We start from the raw sequence: 15,395 nt of genomic DNA on the forward strand, positions 1-15,395 counted from the left end.
AAGTCTGCTCTTTACAGATCTGAGATGACCTTGTATGGATGAGGTTCATACAACACGATGTAATTGTATAGACTGTGTTATTAACTATCGCGCACGACAAATATAATGAGTGCATGCATGGAAGCACTTGAAAAAGATCGGCTCACTACGTTGGAGTAGTCTTTTGGAAAATTGCCAGGTTTAGCCGAAAGCAAATAGTCTCTGTCAGCCGCAGAGCTATGTTAATTTATTATCTTTGATGTCATCCATGTCACCATGGATATAATATGTCTATCAGGGTCTACTTTAATGATGACGAAAAGGGGTCAAGCAACAACGTTGCTCATTGTTCAAGCTTGAAGGGGCATTGAGATGGCCTTTCAGACATAAAGCTGCCGACGAGTGGGTGACACCCTGTGCACATACAATACGGTGTTTTCAATCGGGTTCGAATCGAGCTCACAACGTACCACACCCAGTCACCTAGCGGAGACTCGGAAGCCACAGACAAAACCGCTCGGCCAATCCCCACTCTCAAAATTAGTGGTTCAGTAACCGAGCTTATAGTTATTACAGTTTTTCTGACTGCGTTCCCTCCACACGCAGTAGAATTCGTGAAGCACTCACACTCGTACACTCAATCACGGTCCCTCCACGGACCGTAACTCAATATCGCACACCGCACGCAAATTCTTTTCGAAGCAATGAATACACCACTTAAACTGGGCGAAAGACAGTTTAGGTCTATTGGTCCCAAGAATTGTTGGTTGCAATGGAGAAGGTAGTGTTTGTGATCCTGATTGACTTTTCCCAGTTATGTACTGCATTGATTTCTCCGTTGATGAGTACAAAGGATCTTTCCAAGCTCTGTTTTTGTCTACTATTTGGTTGTGATGATTCACACGGATTCTGCACAACACACAGTACAGTCTATGTAATCTACGTAAATAGGCAAGCGCTTGCCTATTTACGTATATTACATAGACTGTGACGTCCAATTTTGTCCGATGTAAACATTTTTGATAATTCTTTTTTTCATGATCATACTCCCTTTTGCGCTTTCTAAGTTTATGCTCTGCGACCTTCCCTGTTTTATGACAAATAGGTGATAGCACTTCAGTCCACTGCCAGCGGTAAAGAAATTGTGATCGTCTGAATAACTGTTCTTGAGGCTAACTCTACCTCGATTGCAATTTCTAATTAAATTAAACCACCTCAAGTCACTTGAAATACTTTGGATCACATTATCATTATTGGTATCCATTTCACAAAACCTCGTTCTGTCTAAGCCCAAAACATATGGAATTTTCTCTGATAAAATTCGGATAACAAATTAATTTAGAATGTGTTCTGATGGGATGATCTCTGCTCAAAGAAATTCAGTCTAACCAAATTGAAACTTCCACTATTTTAGATATTTCACTATGGTGAAAAGAGCCATTGTTGGGTCTTTTGAATGACAAAGTCTGACAGTCTGCTGCAATACATTCCAGTGATGAGGCTATATGTGGTAAAGCATAACGTTAAATATCGGACATTCAATATACATGTTTTATTTTCATTTTGAACTGCAACATATTATCTTCAAATATGATGTCGCTAAAATTACCTACAACAGATACAGTACAAATTAGCGGCTGAAGCATCATAGTGGCTGTACAAAGAGAATACTGGAGGGAAATTCCCAATCCTTCAGAATGTGAGCGTTTATTAGCCTAGCCCTGAGAAAGTAGTTGTATCTTTAGTAAAATTTTTTATCTGAAACATTCAACAATATTAGGTGAGTGCGATAACCACTTTATGTAAAACAATTTGTTAACAACTCAGAACCACGTTGAATACTGCCACGTTGAATACTGCTCACCCATCTGGTCCCCTCATCAATTATATTTAATAAGGAAATTAGAAAGAGTCCAAATAAAATTTATCAAGTATCTTTGTTTCCGTTCATCGATGGCTTACTCAAGGGCTCTGTATAGTAACCTATATTATGAATTTCGCCTTCCCACATTGGAGAACAGGCGAAAATTTTTAGACACTCTTTTTCTTTATAAAATCCTTCACTCAGTTTATAGTGTACCAGATGTCCTTGCACAGATTCATTTTAACGTTCCTGCTTTTACATTTCGTCGTGCTGTTCTTTTTAGACCAGTGTCAGCACGTACGAATATCTTGAAACACTCATTTTTATCACGTTCTCAGACATGTTTTAATTCTATCTGTAACAAGCAAAATTTAGATATTTTAATAACTTCAGTAATTTTCGTCATGGATTATGTAAGATCCTTTTTCTGAATGATTACTTTTATCTGGATGTTTTTCTGTGTGTCTTTCGCTGTGTTGCTGTTTTTTGGTTATTTCTTATGTGAATTCTCCTGTCTGTTTGTTTACGTTGTAACTGTTATATATTTTTCGTTTTTGTATTATATTTTTATTTTCAAACGAACCTGTTATTGGGGCAACCTGTTGGTTCGAGATTAATAAAATAAAATAAAATAAAAATAAAATAAAAATAAAATCAGTATTTTATGTCTCATAAGTGCACGTATGCCAAGCACAAGTTATCATGAATAATAGAGGACAGAATGCTATGTAAAAGATGTACGGCCGGCATACACACCTGATATCCCACGGAGTCCTGATATATAGTTCATGACGATGGACACTGGAAATACTTGATCTATGATTGATCTATGTCGTCTCCGAGGTTATGATTACTTTGAAAGTTCACCTCGGATGCGAGCAGATGACTTGAAAAGAGGCCTGGACAGTCTAAGGAGAAGCAATGCTCGTCGACCGGGCAAAAGTGTGTCTGATAAAAATTACCATCTTGTGTCATTTAAGCATTTCCAACCAGCACAGCTTCTTTTTGGATATTAACAGGTTTATAAACTAAGCATATTAAGACATTTATATATAGATCTATTTAACGGCAAATTTTTGTACCCTTGTTCAACCCCCATCGCATTGCATTGTGGATATCATGCTTAAAGTTGTTGGACACTGAAAAACAGGAGTTTTCTGAAACATTCAACAATATTATGTAAAACAAATACTTTTGTTCACAAGTCTTGATAAGCCTGGCACATCATTATAAAGAACATCTGTGGAATTATTGTATATAAGGGTAAAATAACAGCAAAAGCAAATATTAATCTAATCAGGGCATCAGGGGCATTAATGAATTCAGATGTTATGAAAATGTCTTGACCGAAGGGTGCCGAAAATGAAAGATTTTATGAAAATAGGACGCCCGACGGGCACGCCGACATTGAAAGGTATCATAAAAAGCATGTGCTCGATGGGCAAGTCGAAAATTACAGAATCTGAAGTTGTAGGTCTATAATGAGGCGCCCAGCAGAGGGCGCGCTGAAAATTAAAAGTAAGACTTTAAGTAACTGTCCATGCACTATATTTTCTTCGTATCTTCTTGCAATATTTTTTCCTTCCATCCTTGGTTGGATGTTTCAAAGTCAATCTCAAAAAATCTTGTTTTTTCCCAAAATTCTTCCGCCCCTAGGATATCAAATGGCTCACCCTTGTATTTGTTTTAGCAATGTCTGTTTGCGTGCCGTAGCTCAGTGTCGTCTGTGGGTTTATATTTAATTGCTTGGCCTGCGTCATCTTGTTGGCTAGGTTCCAAATCCGAATCGGTTTTCCGTAAGGTCACCCAAGGGTCACCTGATGATCAGCACTGTTCATTGGATTTCCCAGAAGCGAATAGCTATTATGAATAGGACTGACGTGTAGGTGTACACCAAAGTTATCAACTGCGAAAAGCATTGAGTCACATCAAAGAAATGACTTGTTAAAAAGGCCCAATGGTTGTAACTGGGTTCAGAACAGTGACCAGCAGGAGCCAAGCAATGTCAGTTCGGTTTCAAGTCATCAGCGTCGAGGGAAAAAAAGGCTAAACTTACAACGAAGGTAAACAATAACTACTGTGTTTTTATTGTATTTACCATAGGCCTAAATACGAACGCCTTGACGAAGCCTATGGCACCTAGACCAATCAACAAGTATTTTAAATGACGGTGCCATAATTTACGTGTGAGTTCTTGCACTTTCGGTTGTCAATTCAATTTATTGACGATAGAACACAACGTCAAGTCATACATTACAAGTCATGCAAGCTCACCGTAGAGGAAGGTATTTTCTACGTGACGTATCACCGAGCAAAGATCAGAAACAGACGGCAAGAGAAGAGTTTAAATCGAAACCATTGAATGTCCTGTACATGAAACGTCTTTGTCCTCACCTATATTTCATAAAATGTGTTTGCTTAATACCGATATGACGTAGACGTGTCTGGATGGTTTGCTGTTACACTGGCCCTCGTCGTACATACGTGCATGTCGGGAGTGCGCAGCTGTTGAGTGTTGGCTTCGTCGAGCTGACTCCCACTCGACCCTCGATACACGCCCACTCAAATACAGTACTTTTGTGGTCTCCCCAGGCCCGCAGCAAATGTAGCGAAACACTACCAAAATATGAGCCGGCTGATGCTTTTGAGCACCGACTGCTCAACGAACGACAATTAAACCACTATCCAGGACGTCCGCCCATTCCGTAAATAAATCTGTCACATGCGTACGTGGCGGCCGTCTCATGTCTGGCCGCCATTTTATATCTCATATAATGCTTAAATAGCCAACCAATACATATGTTGCCAAGACAACAAAACAGATGAGCATCGACTGTAAAAACTCGATACAAATGTAACTATATATGAAATTCTCACATGAACACTGTATGGTATTTTGAGTTCATCCTTTTTCATTTTTCTCGTGTGGTGAACTTCACGCGAAAACATATATCTGACAACAGCTTATTATAATCACATAATCAGCATAGCTTTGTTGATGTGATCTTTTTCACGTTAAAATGCGAATCTTGACCAAAAGGCTAAACAAGATCGATACATTATTTTCACATTTTCTGTAATGATCTTTCTAGATAATATTTAAAAGCCCTATAATATTTAGACTGTTGCAGTAATTTAAGTGTATACTTTTCAAAGAGATATTGCCACGGTCTCGGGGGACTGTGATATTGCCTACGAATCAAAAACGGAATTTTAATGCAGTTCTCATTAACAAACGGACTCAGATGTTGTACAGAGACAGAAAATAGAGACATATTATTTTAAAGGGATATACATGATACCAGCCAAATCATGTGCACTGATAATTGACAATACTCTACTTCTGTTGGACCTTTAATGATAAGCCCTCTAACCTATCACTATTACCCTCGGGGACAGATATTCGGATTCTCATCAAATTTTTTTTCTTATCTACCACTTGTGGGGCTCATTTTAACACTTTCGAAGAAAGAAAACTTTCACCGTCTTAATTTTTCGAAAATCCAATATTTTATTTTTTACCGATAGAGTGAACACAGAGATTGCAGCCATTTTGAATTTAAAATATCGCAAAATGTTGGTAATTTGTTTTGCTAGTTCAACCTTTGCACGATGACTCCCGATTTTTATTTTAGATTTGGTAAGAGAATGGTTGAAAGTTTCATCTAGGAAAGTTTGAGCAGAAGTTTAAGTCTTTCACTTTCGAGGCGCATACTACTTTAAATACAGAAAGACCCTCTGTAATCATCTGAGCGATTAAGGGAATGTGTTTTATTGTCATGGCTTACCTCAACGTACAATCTTAACCTTGTAATCTCAGGTGTGGCACGAATTTATTTAAAGAGTTAAAAAAAAAGAATATCATATCCCAATTGCATCGTTTAATTAAGTTTGGAGTGATTTGCTAAAATGGCATAACAAGAGAGGACAAAAGAAAGAAGTGAAATATATATATTGCGACAAACCTCAGTCGCTAGTGAGTAGGTACATGCATCCTGTCAGCAATCTTCAAGCTTATTGACAAGTTGAACATTTTGAAAATCAATTGACCCCCTCGTGCTGTTGAACAAAGCATGACCCCTGTGCAATTTTCCGATATAAGGTGGCCCATCGTGGATTTTGTCACCGTGTACGTGAACGCTCCTCTACGAGCCGTTCATTTTTGAACACTCGTGCTGCAGGTGGTTTTCGACATTTTCATTACGATCCAACCAGTATATTAAAATCCCAAGATAGTTATTTGTATAATTATTTTCTATTTATATAATTATGTATATGTGCGCATAAATTCCTTAATTCTTTTTTCTTTGCTTCTACGGTAGCAATAATTCTTAGCTAGTTATTGGGTTGTCACAGACCAAAACGACGCAAACGAACCTAGAAAGACGCTTAAAAGTAACAACTTCTTACCAACCTATGGCCATAAGCAACCGATAGGCGGAGAGCGCGCAATTGATTGTGTGTCTCAAAGAGGCCAAACCCTGACCTTAAAAGCGTTGAAATTGTTGTTTTTTGGTTTATATTGTTTGGTTATTTTCTTAAAGTTTCTATTTCCGGTTCTATTTTTATATTTTTTCGCATTTATTGATAATGCATTTAAAACACATTGGTATGTTTAGCATTTAGAACATTAGAATTTGGACGGCGCTATTTTTTTAGGTAGACTCGGTTATGGATAAGGTTTCGTTTTCAGTTTTGGATTCCGATTCGAAAGGCGAACAAAAAACCACAATGATTTCAAAATGTCCACTTAACTGACGTGACTCCAATTCAGACATTTTCATTTACAGGTGACTGTATCATAATGAGTTGTTTTTGTCTCTGTGTAGAGTTTCTTTTTCCCTTGCTATCACGCTCCTTTGTATCAAGACACATACACAAATGAATCGTGTTCACACCGACGCCATTTTCAGCGAAACAACATTGTAAATGAGTCATAAATTCCGTTCCTGACTAAATGGCAAATGTAAGTTAAAGGTATACAGTCACCTGTAATCTAAATATACCCATATATGGTCAAAGGGGCGTTCCTTGGTATTCAAAATGCTCATGTGAGGGCGCTGTTTTTAAAAAGCGGCCACCCGCTTAAAATCTGTTATATGTTAGATTTTCTCTTTGCATGGTAACTGTGGCAAAATTGGAACAGGTCACAGTATACCTTTAACTCTAAAATATTATCATCATTTTTCTTTTATTAGGTATAACAAATTGATGCGGCTGGAAGATGTCAGAAAAGCCACACCTGTTTCGCCATCTTAGTCCTCACGAGCTCTCAGGGTCAGAAATAGTAAAGAGTAAAGAAATTAAGGAAAGAGGGGTTCAAGAGGGAGAACTTCCTGCAAACCTCTTTAAAGTTCACATCCTTGGAGACTCCGGTGTCGGTAAAACCAGTCTGCGGAAAAATTTAATGGGAGAGAAGTTTGACCCAAACGAGAAAAATACATCCGGCATAGAGATCCATAAAAGTACAGTGGATGATAAGTGGCGGTCTGTGAAAGCGGGTTTGGTGGACTTTAAAACGAGTCTCCTTTGGTACACAGCGGGGATTCTTTCTGAAGAAAGGGGCGCGATAAAGGAAAGGAGCTCCAGTCAGATAGTAGACTGGCAATTCATCATTTTCCACCTTGCGACATTCGCTCTCGCTTCTATTCTTGGAATTTTTTATTTTACTGTGTATGCGAGTCAGAACAAAGTTGCCATAGTGTGTTTCTTGTTGACAGCATGTCTTCTGATCTTTGCTGACAACATATCAGCTTACAGATTAGGTGGTGGTTTTGCATTGATCATAACATTGCTTGATTTACTTCTTGAGAACGGACAGGATGTATTCTCTCCCTACGCTAACCACGGCGAGCCTATTCTGTACCTAGCCTTCCTTTCATGTATGGCAATGGTTGGTTTCTTGTTGGGTACAATTATGGGCGTCGGCTTCCGAACTGGCTTAGTGATAGCATTCACTAGCATGCTCGCTCCGGCTACTCATTTAGAGGTTAGCGTGGTATATTATGAAGTATTACTGGTTGTCTTCGGCAGTTTTGTCGGTGGCATGCTGTTTGTTGTCACAAGAGTTGTATTAAAAGGTCAATCTACGATGAATAAGAGTTGCTTTTTAGTGCTGATCTTTGTCATTGTAGTTTCTATTGAATTTCTTGGTGGTCCCGAAAAATTTAGACGTTGCGTAAGGATTTTCTGTGCTGGCTATGTTGTGTCTTCCTCCATGTTGGCCGGGCTTCCTGTTGGTAGACGTGTCAACGCTTACTTCGATGCAGGAAAACTCAAATGTTTGCCGTTAACAGTGATTGTAAGTTGTGCGCTTGCCTATATGTGTGGCTGGGTGTTACCACTACGTTTGAATCTGCCGTCTGCAATAGGGCTTACCATATTTGTGATCCTGTGTTCTCTAGAAGTATACCGTAAAAGATTTTACAATAGCCCAGCAGATGCTGATGAGCTTACTTCGATGATGGTAAAATATGAAGCTCTGAAGAAGCAAAATCTGCCCATTGTTATTAATTTTTGGGACTTTGCTGGAGACCAATTTTATTACAACACTCACCATGCGTTCATAGCTCCGTATGGATTATTTTTTTTAGTTTTTGACCTTAGGAAGTTTACCGAGAGAAGAGAAATGACTTTAGAGCGTTTAATATTTTGGCTTCATTCTATCTCTACGCATGCGGATAATCAAAGGTCTCCAATATTTCTTGTTGGAACACATAAACATGAAGTGGATCTTAAATTGTGCGAAGGGATTGCGACTGACCTGAAAAAATTCTTTTATAAAAATAGTTCATTGTACTGCAACCATCTGGTAGTCAATGAAGTAGATGACACACCCCTCTTCACAGTGGAAAATTCCATCCGAAATGACACTGATATTGACATTCTGAAACAAGCAATTATACGGAAAGTAAAGTTGCTTATGAGGAATAAATTTCCAATAAGATGGCGAAAATTTTACGATCATTACTTGAGAGGAGGAGTGAAATACAATGGTCTGATGTCTACTATCAAAAGATTCTGTTCAAGAGAGAAACAACATGAAAACGCAAAATCATTCGAGACAATTCTCAAGTATAGAGAAGCTGTTAAATTTGCTCTTAATATTGAAGCGATCAAAAATCCAGAAGAAATGAAGAACATGCTGAACTATTTCCACAAAGCTGGGTATCTCATATACCTATCTGATGATCCAATTCTCTCGCAGTATGTAGTTTTAAACCCTCAACTTATTATTCACGCGATGAGGTCGATAGTCTATGTACCTGCACTTTGGGAAAGAGATGAGCCTAACATGGTAGATAAATGGAGTGAACTGGAAGACAAAGGTGTATTGCACTACGATCTTCTGAAACACGTTATCAGCGGCTTGGGTGAGGAGATCAACGTGATGGCTACATTGTTCCAGGCTTTCGATTTCATCTGTCCCATAGGCAGAATAATTCTACCCACACATGGCTTTCCACAGGTCCAAAGGTATTTAGTTCCTTCGAAGACACAAATTCACCCAAAGACAGAGAAAAATCCCGAAAACAGACGCACCAACCTAGTTGACTCACAGCGAATATTCTACTTCGACTTCGGGTTCTTTAAGCCTGATTCCATTTTTATGCGGCTTGTTTGCAAGTGTATCCATCTTGACGTTAATTTCAAAGTTTTCAGAAATAATGCATCGTTTACTGTGGATAAAGACTTCCAGTGCAACCTCTTCCTCGAAGACCATCTTCCAGAGCAACATCTCATCAAAGTGGTTATTACTTCCGCCATGCGAGCCAATCCCTTCAGGTACTTGGGAGGTTGAACAACTACGTAGAGGCCATCCGGAAAAGGGAATATCCCGAACTAGACTATATCTGTGGCGTCCTGTGTGAATATCCAAACAAGGAAGACGAACTTCATGGAGGATGTTCGAAACAAGAACAGTTGCACGTCATACGACTAGCTCGTCCTAAAATGGCAAAGGAGTTTCCGTTTACCGAGTTAGGTTCAACTGTGACGAGATTTTGTAATGGCAACAAATGTACTATCGAACTGACCGCAAAAAGACGTGTACCTACTGCTACTTCCGTAATGCCAGAGGTACGTAGATTTTTATTTCATTGCAGTCTCTTCCATGCAGTCTCTTCCATGCAGAGAATGTGGCGAACGATTTAGTTTTGTATGGTAAGTTTCTGGAGACATCGTCTGGAGGCAATATTGGAATATGTGTAAAGATGCATAAGACAGGTTAGGCTTTGTAAAGGTCTATCGTTTAAGGCAAAATCTATAACCATTAACATACATGTTGTTTTACTACAGGAGGATCTATTCGAGGAAATGGCTACGATGATCGTCAGGATGTTACTCATAACTCAGGTAAACATGACATTGTTAAAATATGCATCGTATTTTACTGTAACCGGGACTACTTACAGCCAAGCGTCGGTTTGTTCATAGAGCTGGTTGAACAGCACTTATAACACTCCGAAACGTCATTTATACGTCAGTACAAGAATGAGTTTTGTTGTTTGATTTCAGTTTTAGCTTACATGTCCACAAACGTGAGCTTATGTCCTATAGCGATGCATGTGTGTGTCTGTGTCTGTGTCTGTGTGTATGCCGTGCGTCTTTCTGTCTTTTGGCACGATATCTCAAGAGCAGCTGATAGGATTGGAAAGAAATCTGCTATATATATTTTGCTTGAAAATAGCAAGAACTGATACGCTTTTGGTGGGTGTGGCTTGTAAAAAATGTTTATTTGCATAATGAATGATTGAAAAACATTGAGAAAGACTGCGCAAAATTTAATGAGAATTGATTACAATTGTTGATAACACTAGGGTATATCAGCGGTAAAAAGTATTTAGGGGTGACATGAAAGTTACTTTTGTAAATTTCATATTTGATGAACTTTCAGACTTAGGGATAATTATCTTAATTCACCTGACCAGCTCCCCTATGTGGCTAATTTGCTCCAACGTGGCTTTACTCATTGGTTCCGGGTCTTATGGTACCTCAATGCTCCGAAGATGGAGCCGTCTACATTCTTTCAAGGACACCTTTGTTTCATTTTCATGCCCAGATCGTAAGCTTGTGACCAGTTTGAAAGCAACGACCCTCTCAGAAAAGAATGAGAACTACCATTTTGATCTTGTCTTTGAATTTTCTTAATAATATGTTTGAAAATGTCCTAAATTACTCTGATTACTGTGGCGAAACGCAGCCAGTCCGGTGAAATCCCCCGCCCGCCGGTGGCTAACTTGTCATCATTCGTCTTCTACTCATGGTGACACGGTTATCACACGGTCATCACGTCACTCCTATTTTCTTCGAAGAACGAAAAATGTATAAATAGCCAGATAAATATGGATAGAGATGTGTGTATGTATGTGTGGTGTGTGTGTGTGTGTGTGTGTTTGTGACGTGTGTTGGTGTGTGTAAACAAGAACATAAGTTAATATGCAGAACATTCCCTTTAAAGGTATACGGTCAGCTGTTCCAATTTTGCCACAGTTACCATGGAAAGAGAAAATCTAACCAATCACAGATTTTAAGCGTGTGGCCGCTTTTTAAAACAGCGCCCTCACATGGGCATTTTGAATACCAAGGAACGCCCCTTTGACCATATATGGGATATTTAATTGATACCTTCAATGTTCCAAACCTTCCTGTAACTTGTTACCCACTAAGCAACCTACATCTTGTACCCATGTAATATTTGACGAAGTGCGGTGATCTTATTAGGATTTATATAGCTCCTGTTTTATACGAAGTGTCTTGGAATCTCAAGAAACAAATCGGTCACAACGTATAAAGCAATCGTAAGACGGTGCCAAATACTGTTATGTATTATTTTGTGGTCTTTCAGACAACAAGATGTACGACATTTACACAATATGCAGCCAATGGGATGATGACTGGGTTAAGGACAGGCTGATACCTGCAGTTCAAATTGGTCTCCACGAACGAGTTCATGTCAGGGTCAACATCTACGAGCAAACAGAAATGAATGCAATGTTCATGAAAAGCTGCAGAATCAACATAGTTATCATCAGTAAACATTCACTTAGAGATGACAGATTCAACGAGGACAGAGAAATAGCATATGCACATCGTACAGCGTCAAAGGTCATCCATGTCATCCTTGACCAATCGGAAAGCGTTCAGGAGATAGAGGGTGATCTCCAGCAAATATCAAAATGCTTTGACTTCTCTGTCGACGATAAGCCCTTCGAGAAGTTAACGGATTATATGGGAACGATGCTTTGAGGGTTTCGTACAGCGATGGTGAATTTGACCGAGATGAAATACCATGGACACTTCACAATGTTCTTGTCCCTTGAAAGCACATATCCCACTCGTGATAAAAACACTTCTCAGTGCAACGCCAAATAATGATTACGTACGCTGAGACGACATGAGACATTGTTTTCATAAATCGAAACTTAATAATGAATACCTATGCACCGTAGACTAACAGATCTACTAATATCGACTCAAGTCATCATGACGGAGTTGATTCGAACGGCTCGCGGACAAGAGTCAAGGGCAATAGCAAATCGAACCATGTTGTATCACTTTTTTGGAATGTCACGTGGCGGAGTTTTAGTCAATCACGAGATCAGTACTATAGCTGAGGCGTAATATTTAATTTTAACACACAGAACAAACGCTTTCAATTTCAGAACTTTGCGTAGATTCGGTCAATGTGACTCGCAACAGAGAAACGTTCCATTTTCGCTCGATCGCAATGCTTCATGAAGTTGGAGGTCAACATAACGTCTATAAATGGAAACAGTGTCGTTTAAACTTTTCCTGTATTGTGTCCTAAATGTCATCTTATTCAAGTTGAGCTAATTTCTTGCATCTTTTCAAAAGCCATTGCTCTAAAAATAATACCAACCGATCGTACGCGATGATGTAACGTAGAACGCGAAGAAACGACGCACAGAATTCCAGAATGTTGTAGAGGGCAATATCAGTGCACGCGACAGGGCAATATCAGCGCACGCTATATCAATTGTTGTTCTACATCATATCTATATATATTTATTACACCTCACTCATTCAGCGTGCACTGCCATTGGTTAAACATGACTCACGTGACATGTAAAAGAACGTGATGATGCCCTCTGCGAACGTGATGATGCCCTCTGCGAACTTGATGATGCCCTCTGCATTTGATATTACATGGATGACGTCATTTTACTTACTGCGCATCCTTTCTGCGCATAATAAATGGTCGTTCGCTTGAACTTGCTACTATCGCTACGAAACGTCATGCAGAGCTGTCACCCGCACACTTAGACGATATTTTGATGCAAGTAAACAGCAAACGAACGAAAATGGCAACAAGGAATGCAATTTCTGTGTTCAGCGACTATGCAAGCAACAAATTTGGATACACGACCGAGGAGATCGGCAAACTTTCAGCGGCAACCCTAGACTTCGCACTGACAATATTTTACACTGAGGTCCAGACTCATGCAGAAAGACGAACTGTACTCGAAGAAGTTTGTTCGGTGTAATAAAAATAATAACACATGAGAGCTAGGGCAAGATCACGATTTTTTGCCTGCCCTCGGGCTGGTGGTCATGATCGAAATATTGATGATGCCCTCGCCTACGGCTCGGGCATCACCAATATTTCGATCATGACCACCATCCCTTGGGCAGGCAATAAATCGTGATCTTGCCCTCGCTCTCATGTGTTATTATTTAAATATTTATCACATGAACTGGCCCGAATTCCCATCTGTGTGACGTAGAACAGGACGGATAAGAAATCCGAATTACCCTGTTGTACGTCATCAACCGAACTTTTTTCTTTCATGGTACCGTTCATACATGCATGCGTCGCGACACGAACATATTTGTTGTGATCGATGCCGTGCCAGCTCGCACGTTATTTTTACAAAAAGGTGACCCGATAAATCCAGACATGGAAACATAAAGGCATATTTGTCCAACGAAATTTCAAGTCGCTAAAACAGTAGCTTTTCCCGAGAATCGAATGGAGATACCGACGATCGTCTCGGCTCCAGTCGGGTCGTGTGGACGTCGTACCTGGCTGGCGACCCCGGTTGGCGATAAAACCGAAACCTACACCTCAAACTGAATAAATGAGTATAGTATAATCTTCGGGAAAGCGACATTGGAGGCACAAGCCTAAAGTCATTCGACTAACAACGATCAATTTCCTTAATCACACAAAAACTCCGTAAAGTCTCGCTGGGAATCAAACTTGCAGCGCGGCATAATGCTGTAGCGAAGACATAAGCTGTCGAGCTGTGTGCAGCGCTGTGGAATCCTATGTACTTCGAAAGTTGACTCAGACAACACTCAAAACAGGTTTCCGCCAACAAAATTAGGATGTATCCATGGACGAGATATGTGTCAATGCAAACATCAAAGTTCGTAAGACGAAAACATTGATGACCGAGATCGGGATTGACGAGTTGACACCGGCAGAGACCGGTGACGGCAACGTTGTGGGCACAGACATGCAATGAGTGTGTCATCGAACGGAATCTTTCGCGCTCGCAAAGGTCGTAAACTTGTGTGATATTTTGAAAGCCACGGCATCTCTGAGAATGAGAATTACTGTTTCGATCGTGTCGTCTCATTTACTTCATAAATATAATTGTAAATATTCTAAGTAACTCTGAGTACTATGGTTATCCGTCGCTAGCACGGTGAAAGCTATGTCCGCCGATGGCCAACTTGCCTTGGCATCGGTACAGCGCGAGACAATGATTGACACGTTCACGTGACCGAATCCGTACGTCTGGTTGGTGGAAATACCCTTTAATGTAGCAAATTTCAGCTTGATGGGATTTATGAATGAAAGTATCTCCTGGGTGACGGGCCGCTTTACTCTTTAAATGAAAGTAATCCGCGTAGGTAAAACACAAATCGCGACGAAATTCATGCAATTTGTTACGATAATTTTGATCCTTTTACGTTAAAAGAAAAATAAGAAGACTGTTCATGTGATAAATATATAATCCCATGGTATTTTTCTCTGTTTGACGTCATCGTATACTCGTGTTTTTCGCGAGCCGCACAACTTCTCGCCTTCGGCTCGAAGTTGTACGGCTTCGCGAAAAACACTCGTATACGATGACGTCAAACAGAGAAAAATACCATGGGATTATATATATATATATATATATATATATATATATATATATATATATATATATATATATATATATATATATATATATATATATTATATGCTTGGCCGAGCAAGGTTCATCGCGTTTACCTAACGAAGCAAGTCTACGTTATTGCTACGGATGCAATCTTAACCTCTGCAATATATACGGATTCATTTTCCACATTCTCGATAGTCCACACATAATCAAATTGTCTAAATAATGTTGCTCTGATATCAGGTTTATAGAAAACAGGGTTAAAAACTTTAAATAATGAAATATTAATTTGTGTTTGAACAACCAACATCCGCTCATTTATTTAGGTTTCGCTCATTTAGTTTTGTCAAGTCATTTAACGTTAAGTTTGATTAATAATGAAAATAATGTAAAATAACGTTTTAACGAAATATATT

General features: G+C 39.3%; 1 protein-coding gene across 1 annotated transcript; it reads left to right on the forward strand.

Annotated features, from left to right (window-relative positions):
• The first annotated feature begins 3,672 nt into the window (after window positions 1-3,672).
• On the forward strand, window positions 3,673-12,673 carry LOC139143405 (uncharacterized). Its single transcript, XM_070713702.1, has 4 exons — window positions 3,673-3,906; window positions 7,042-9,922; window positions 10,142-10,198; window positions 11,691-12,673. The coding sequence occupies exons 2-4, from the start codon at window positions 9,862-9,864 to the stop codon at window positions 12,089-12,091; spliced, it is 519 nt and encodes a 172-aa protein (XP_070569803.1). The 5' UTR covers window positions 3,673-3,906; window positions 7,042-9,861; the 3' UTR covers window positions 12,092-12,673.
• Window positions 12,674-15,395: the final 2,722 nt, after the last annotated feature.

Source organism: Ptychodera flava, chromosome 11 (genome assembly GCF_041260155.1).
Source record: "Ptychodera flava strain L36383 chromosome 11, AS_Pfla_20210202, whole genome shotgun sequence".
In the NCBI taxonomy this organism is placed as follows: Eukaryota; Metazoa; Hemichordata; class Enteropneusta; family Ptychoderidae; genus Ptychodera; species Ptychodera flava.

What these genes read in the sequence shown, in the direction of transcription:
- LOC139143405 (XM_070713702.1), top strand. Translation starts at nt 9,862, where the DNA reads ATGTACTATCGAACTGACCGCAAAAAGACGTGTACCTACTGCTACTTC. An exon ending in CTACTTCCGTAATGCCAGAG is followed by an intron (nt 9,923 to 10,141) that starts GTACGTAGATTT and finishes GTTTTACTACAG; the next exon opens with GAGGATCTATTCGAGGAAAT. An exon ending in GGATGTTACTCATAACTCAG is followed by an intron (nt 10,199 to 11,690) that starts GTAAACATGACA and finishes GTGGTCTTTCAG; the next exon opens with ACAACAAGATGTACGACATT.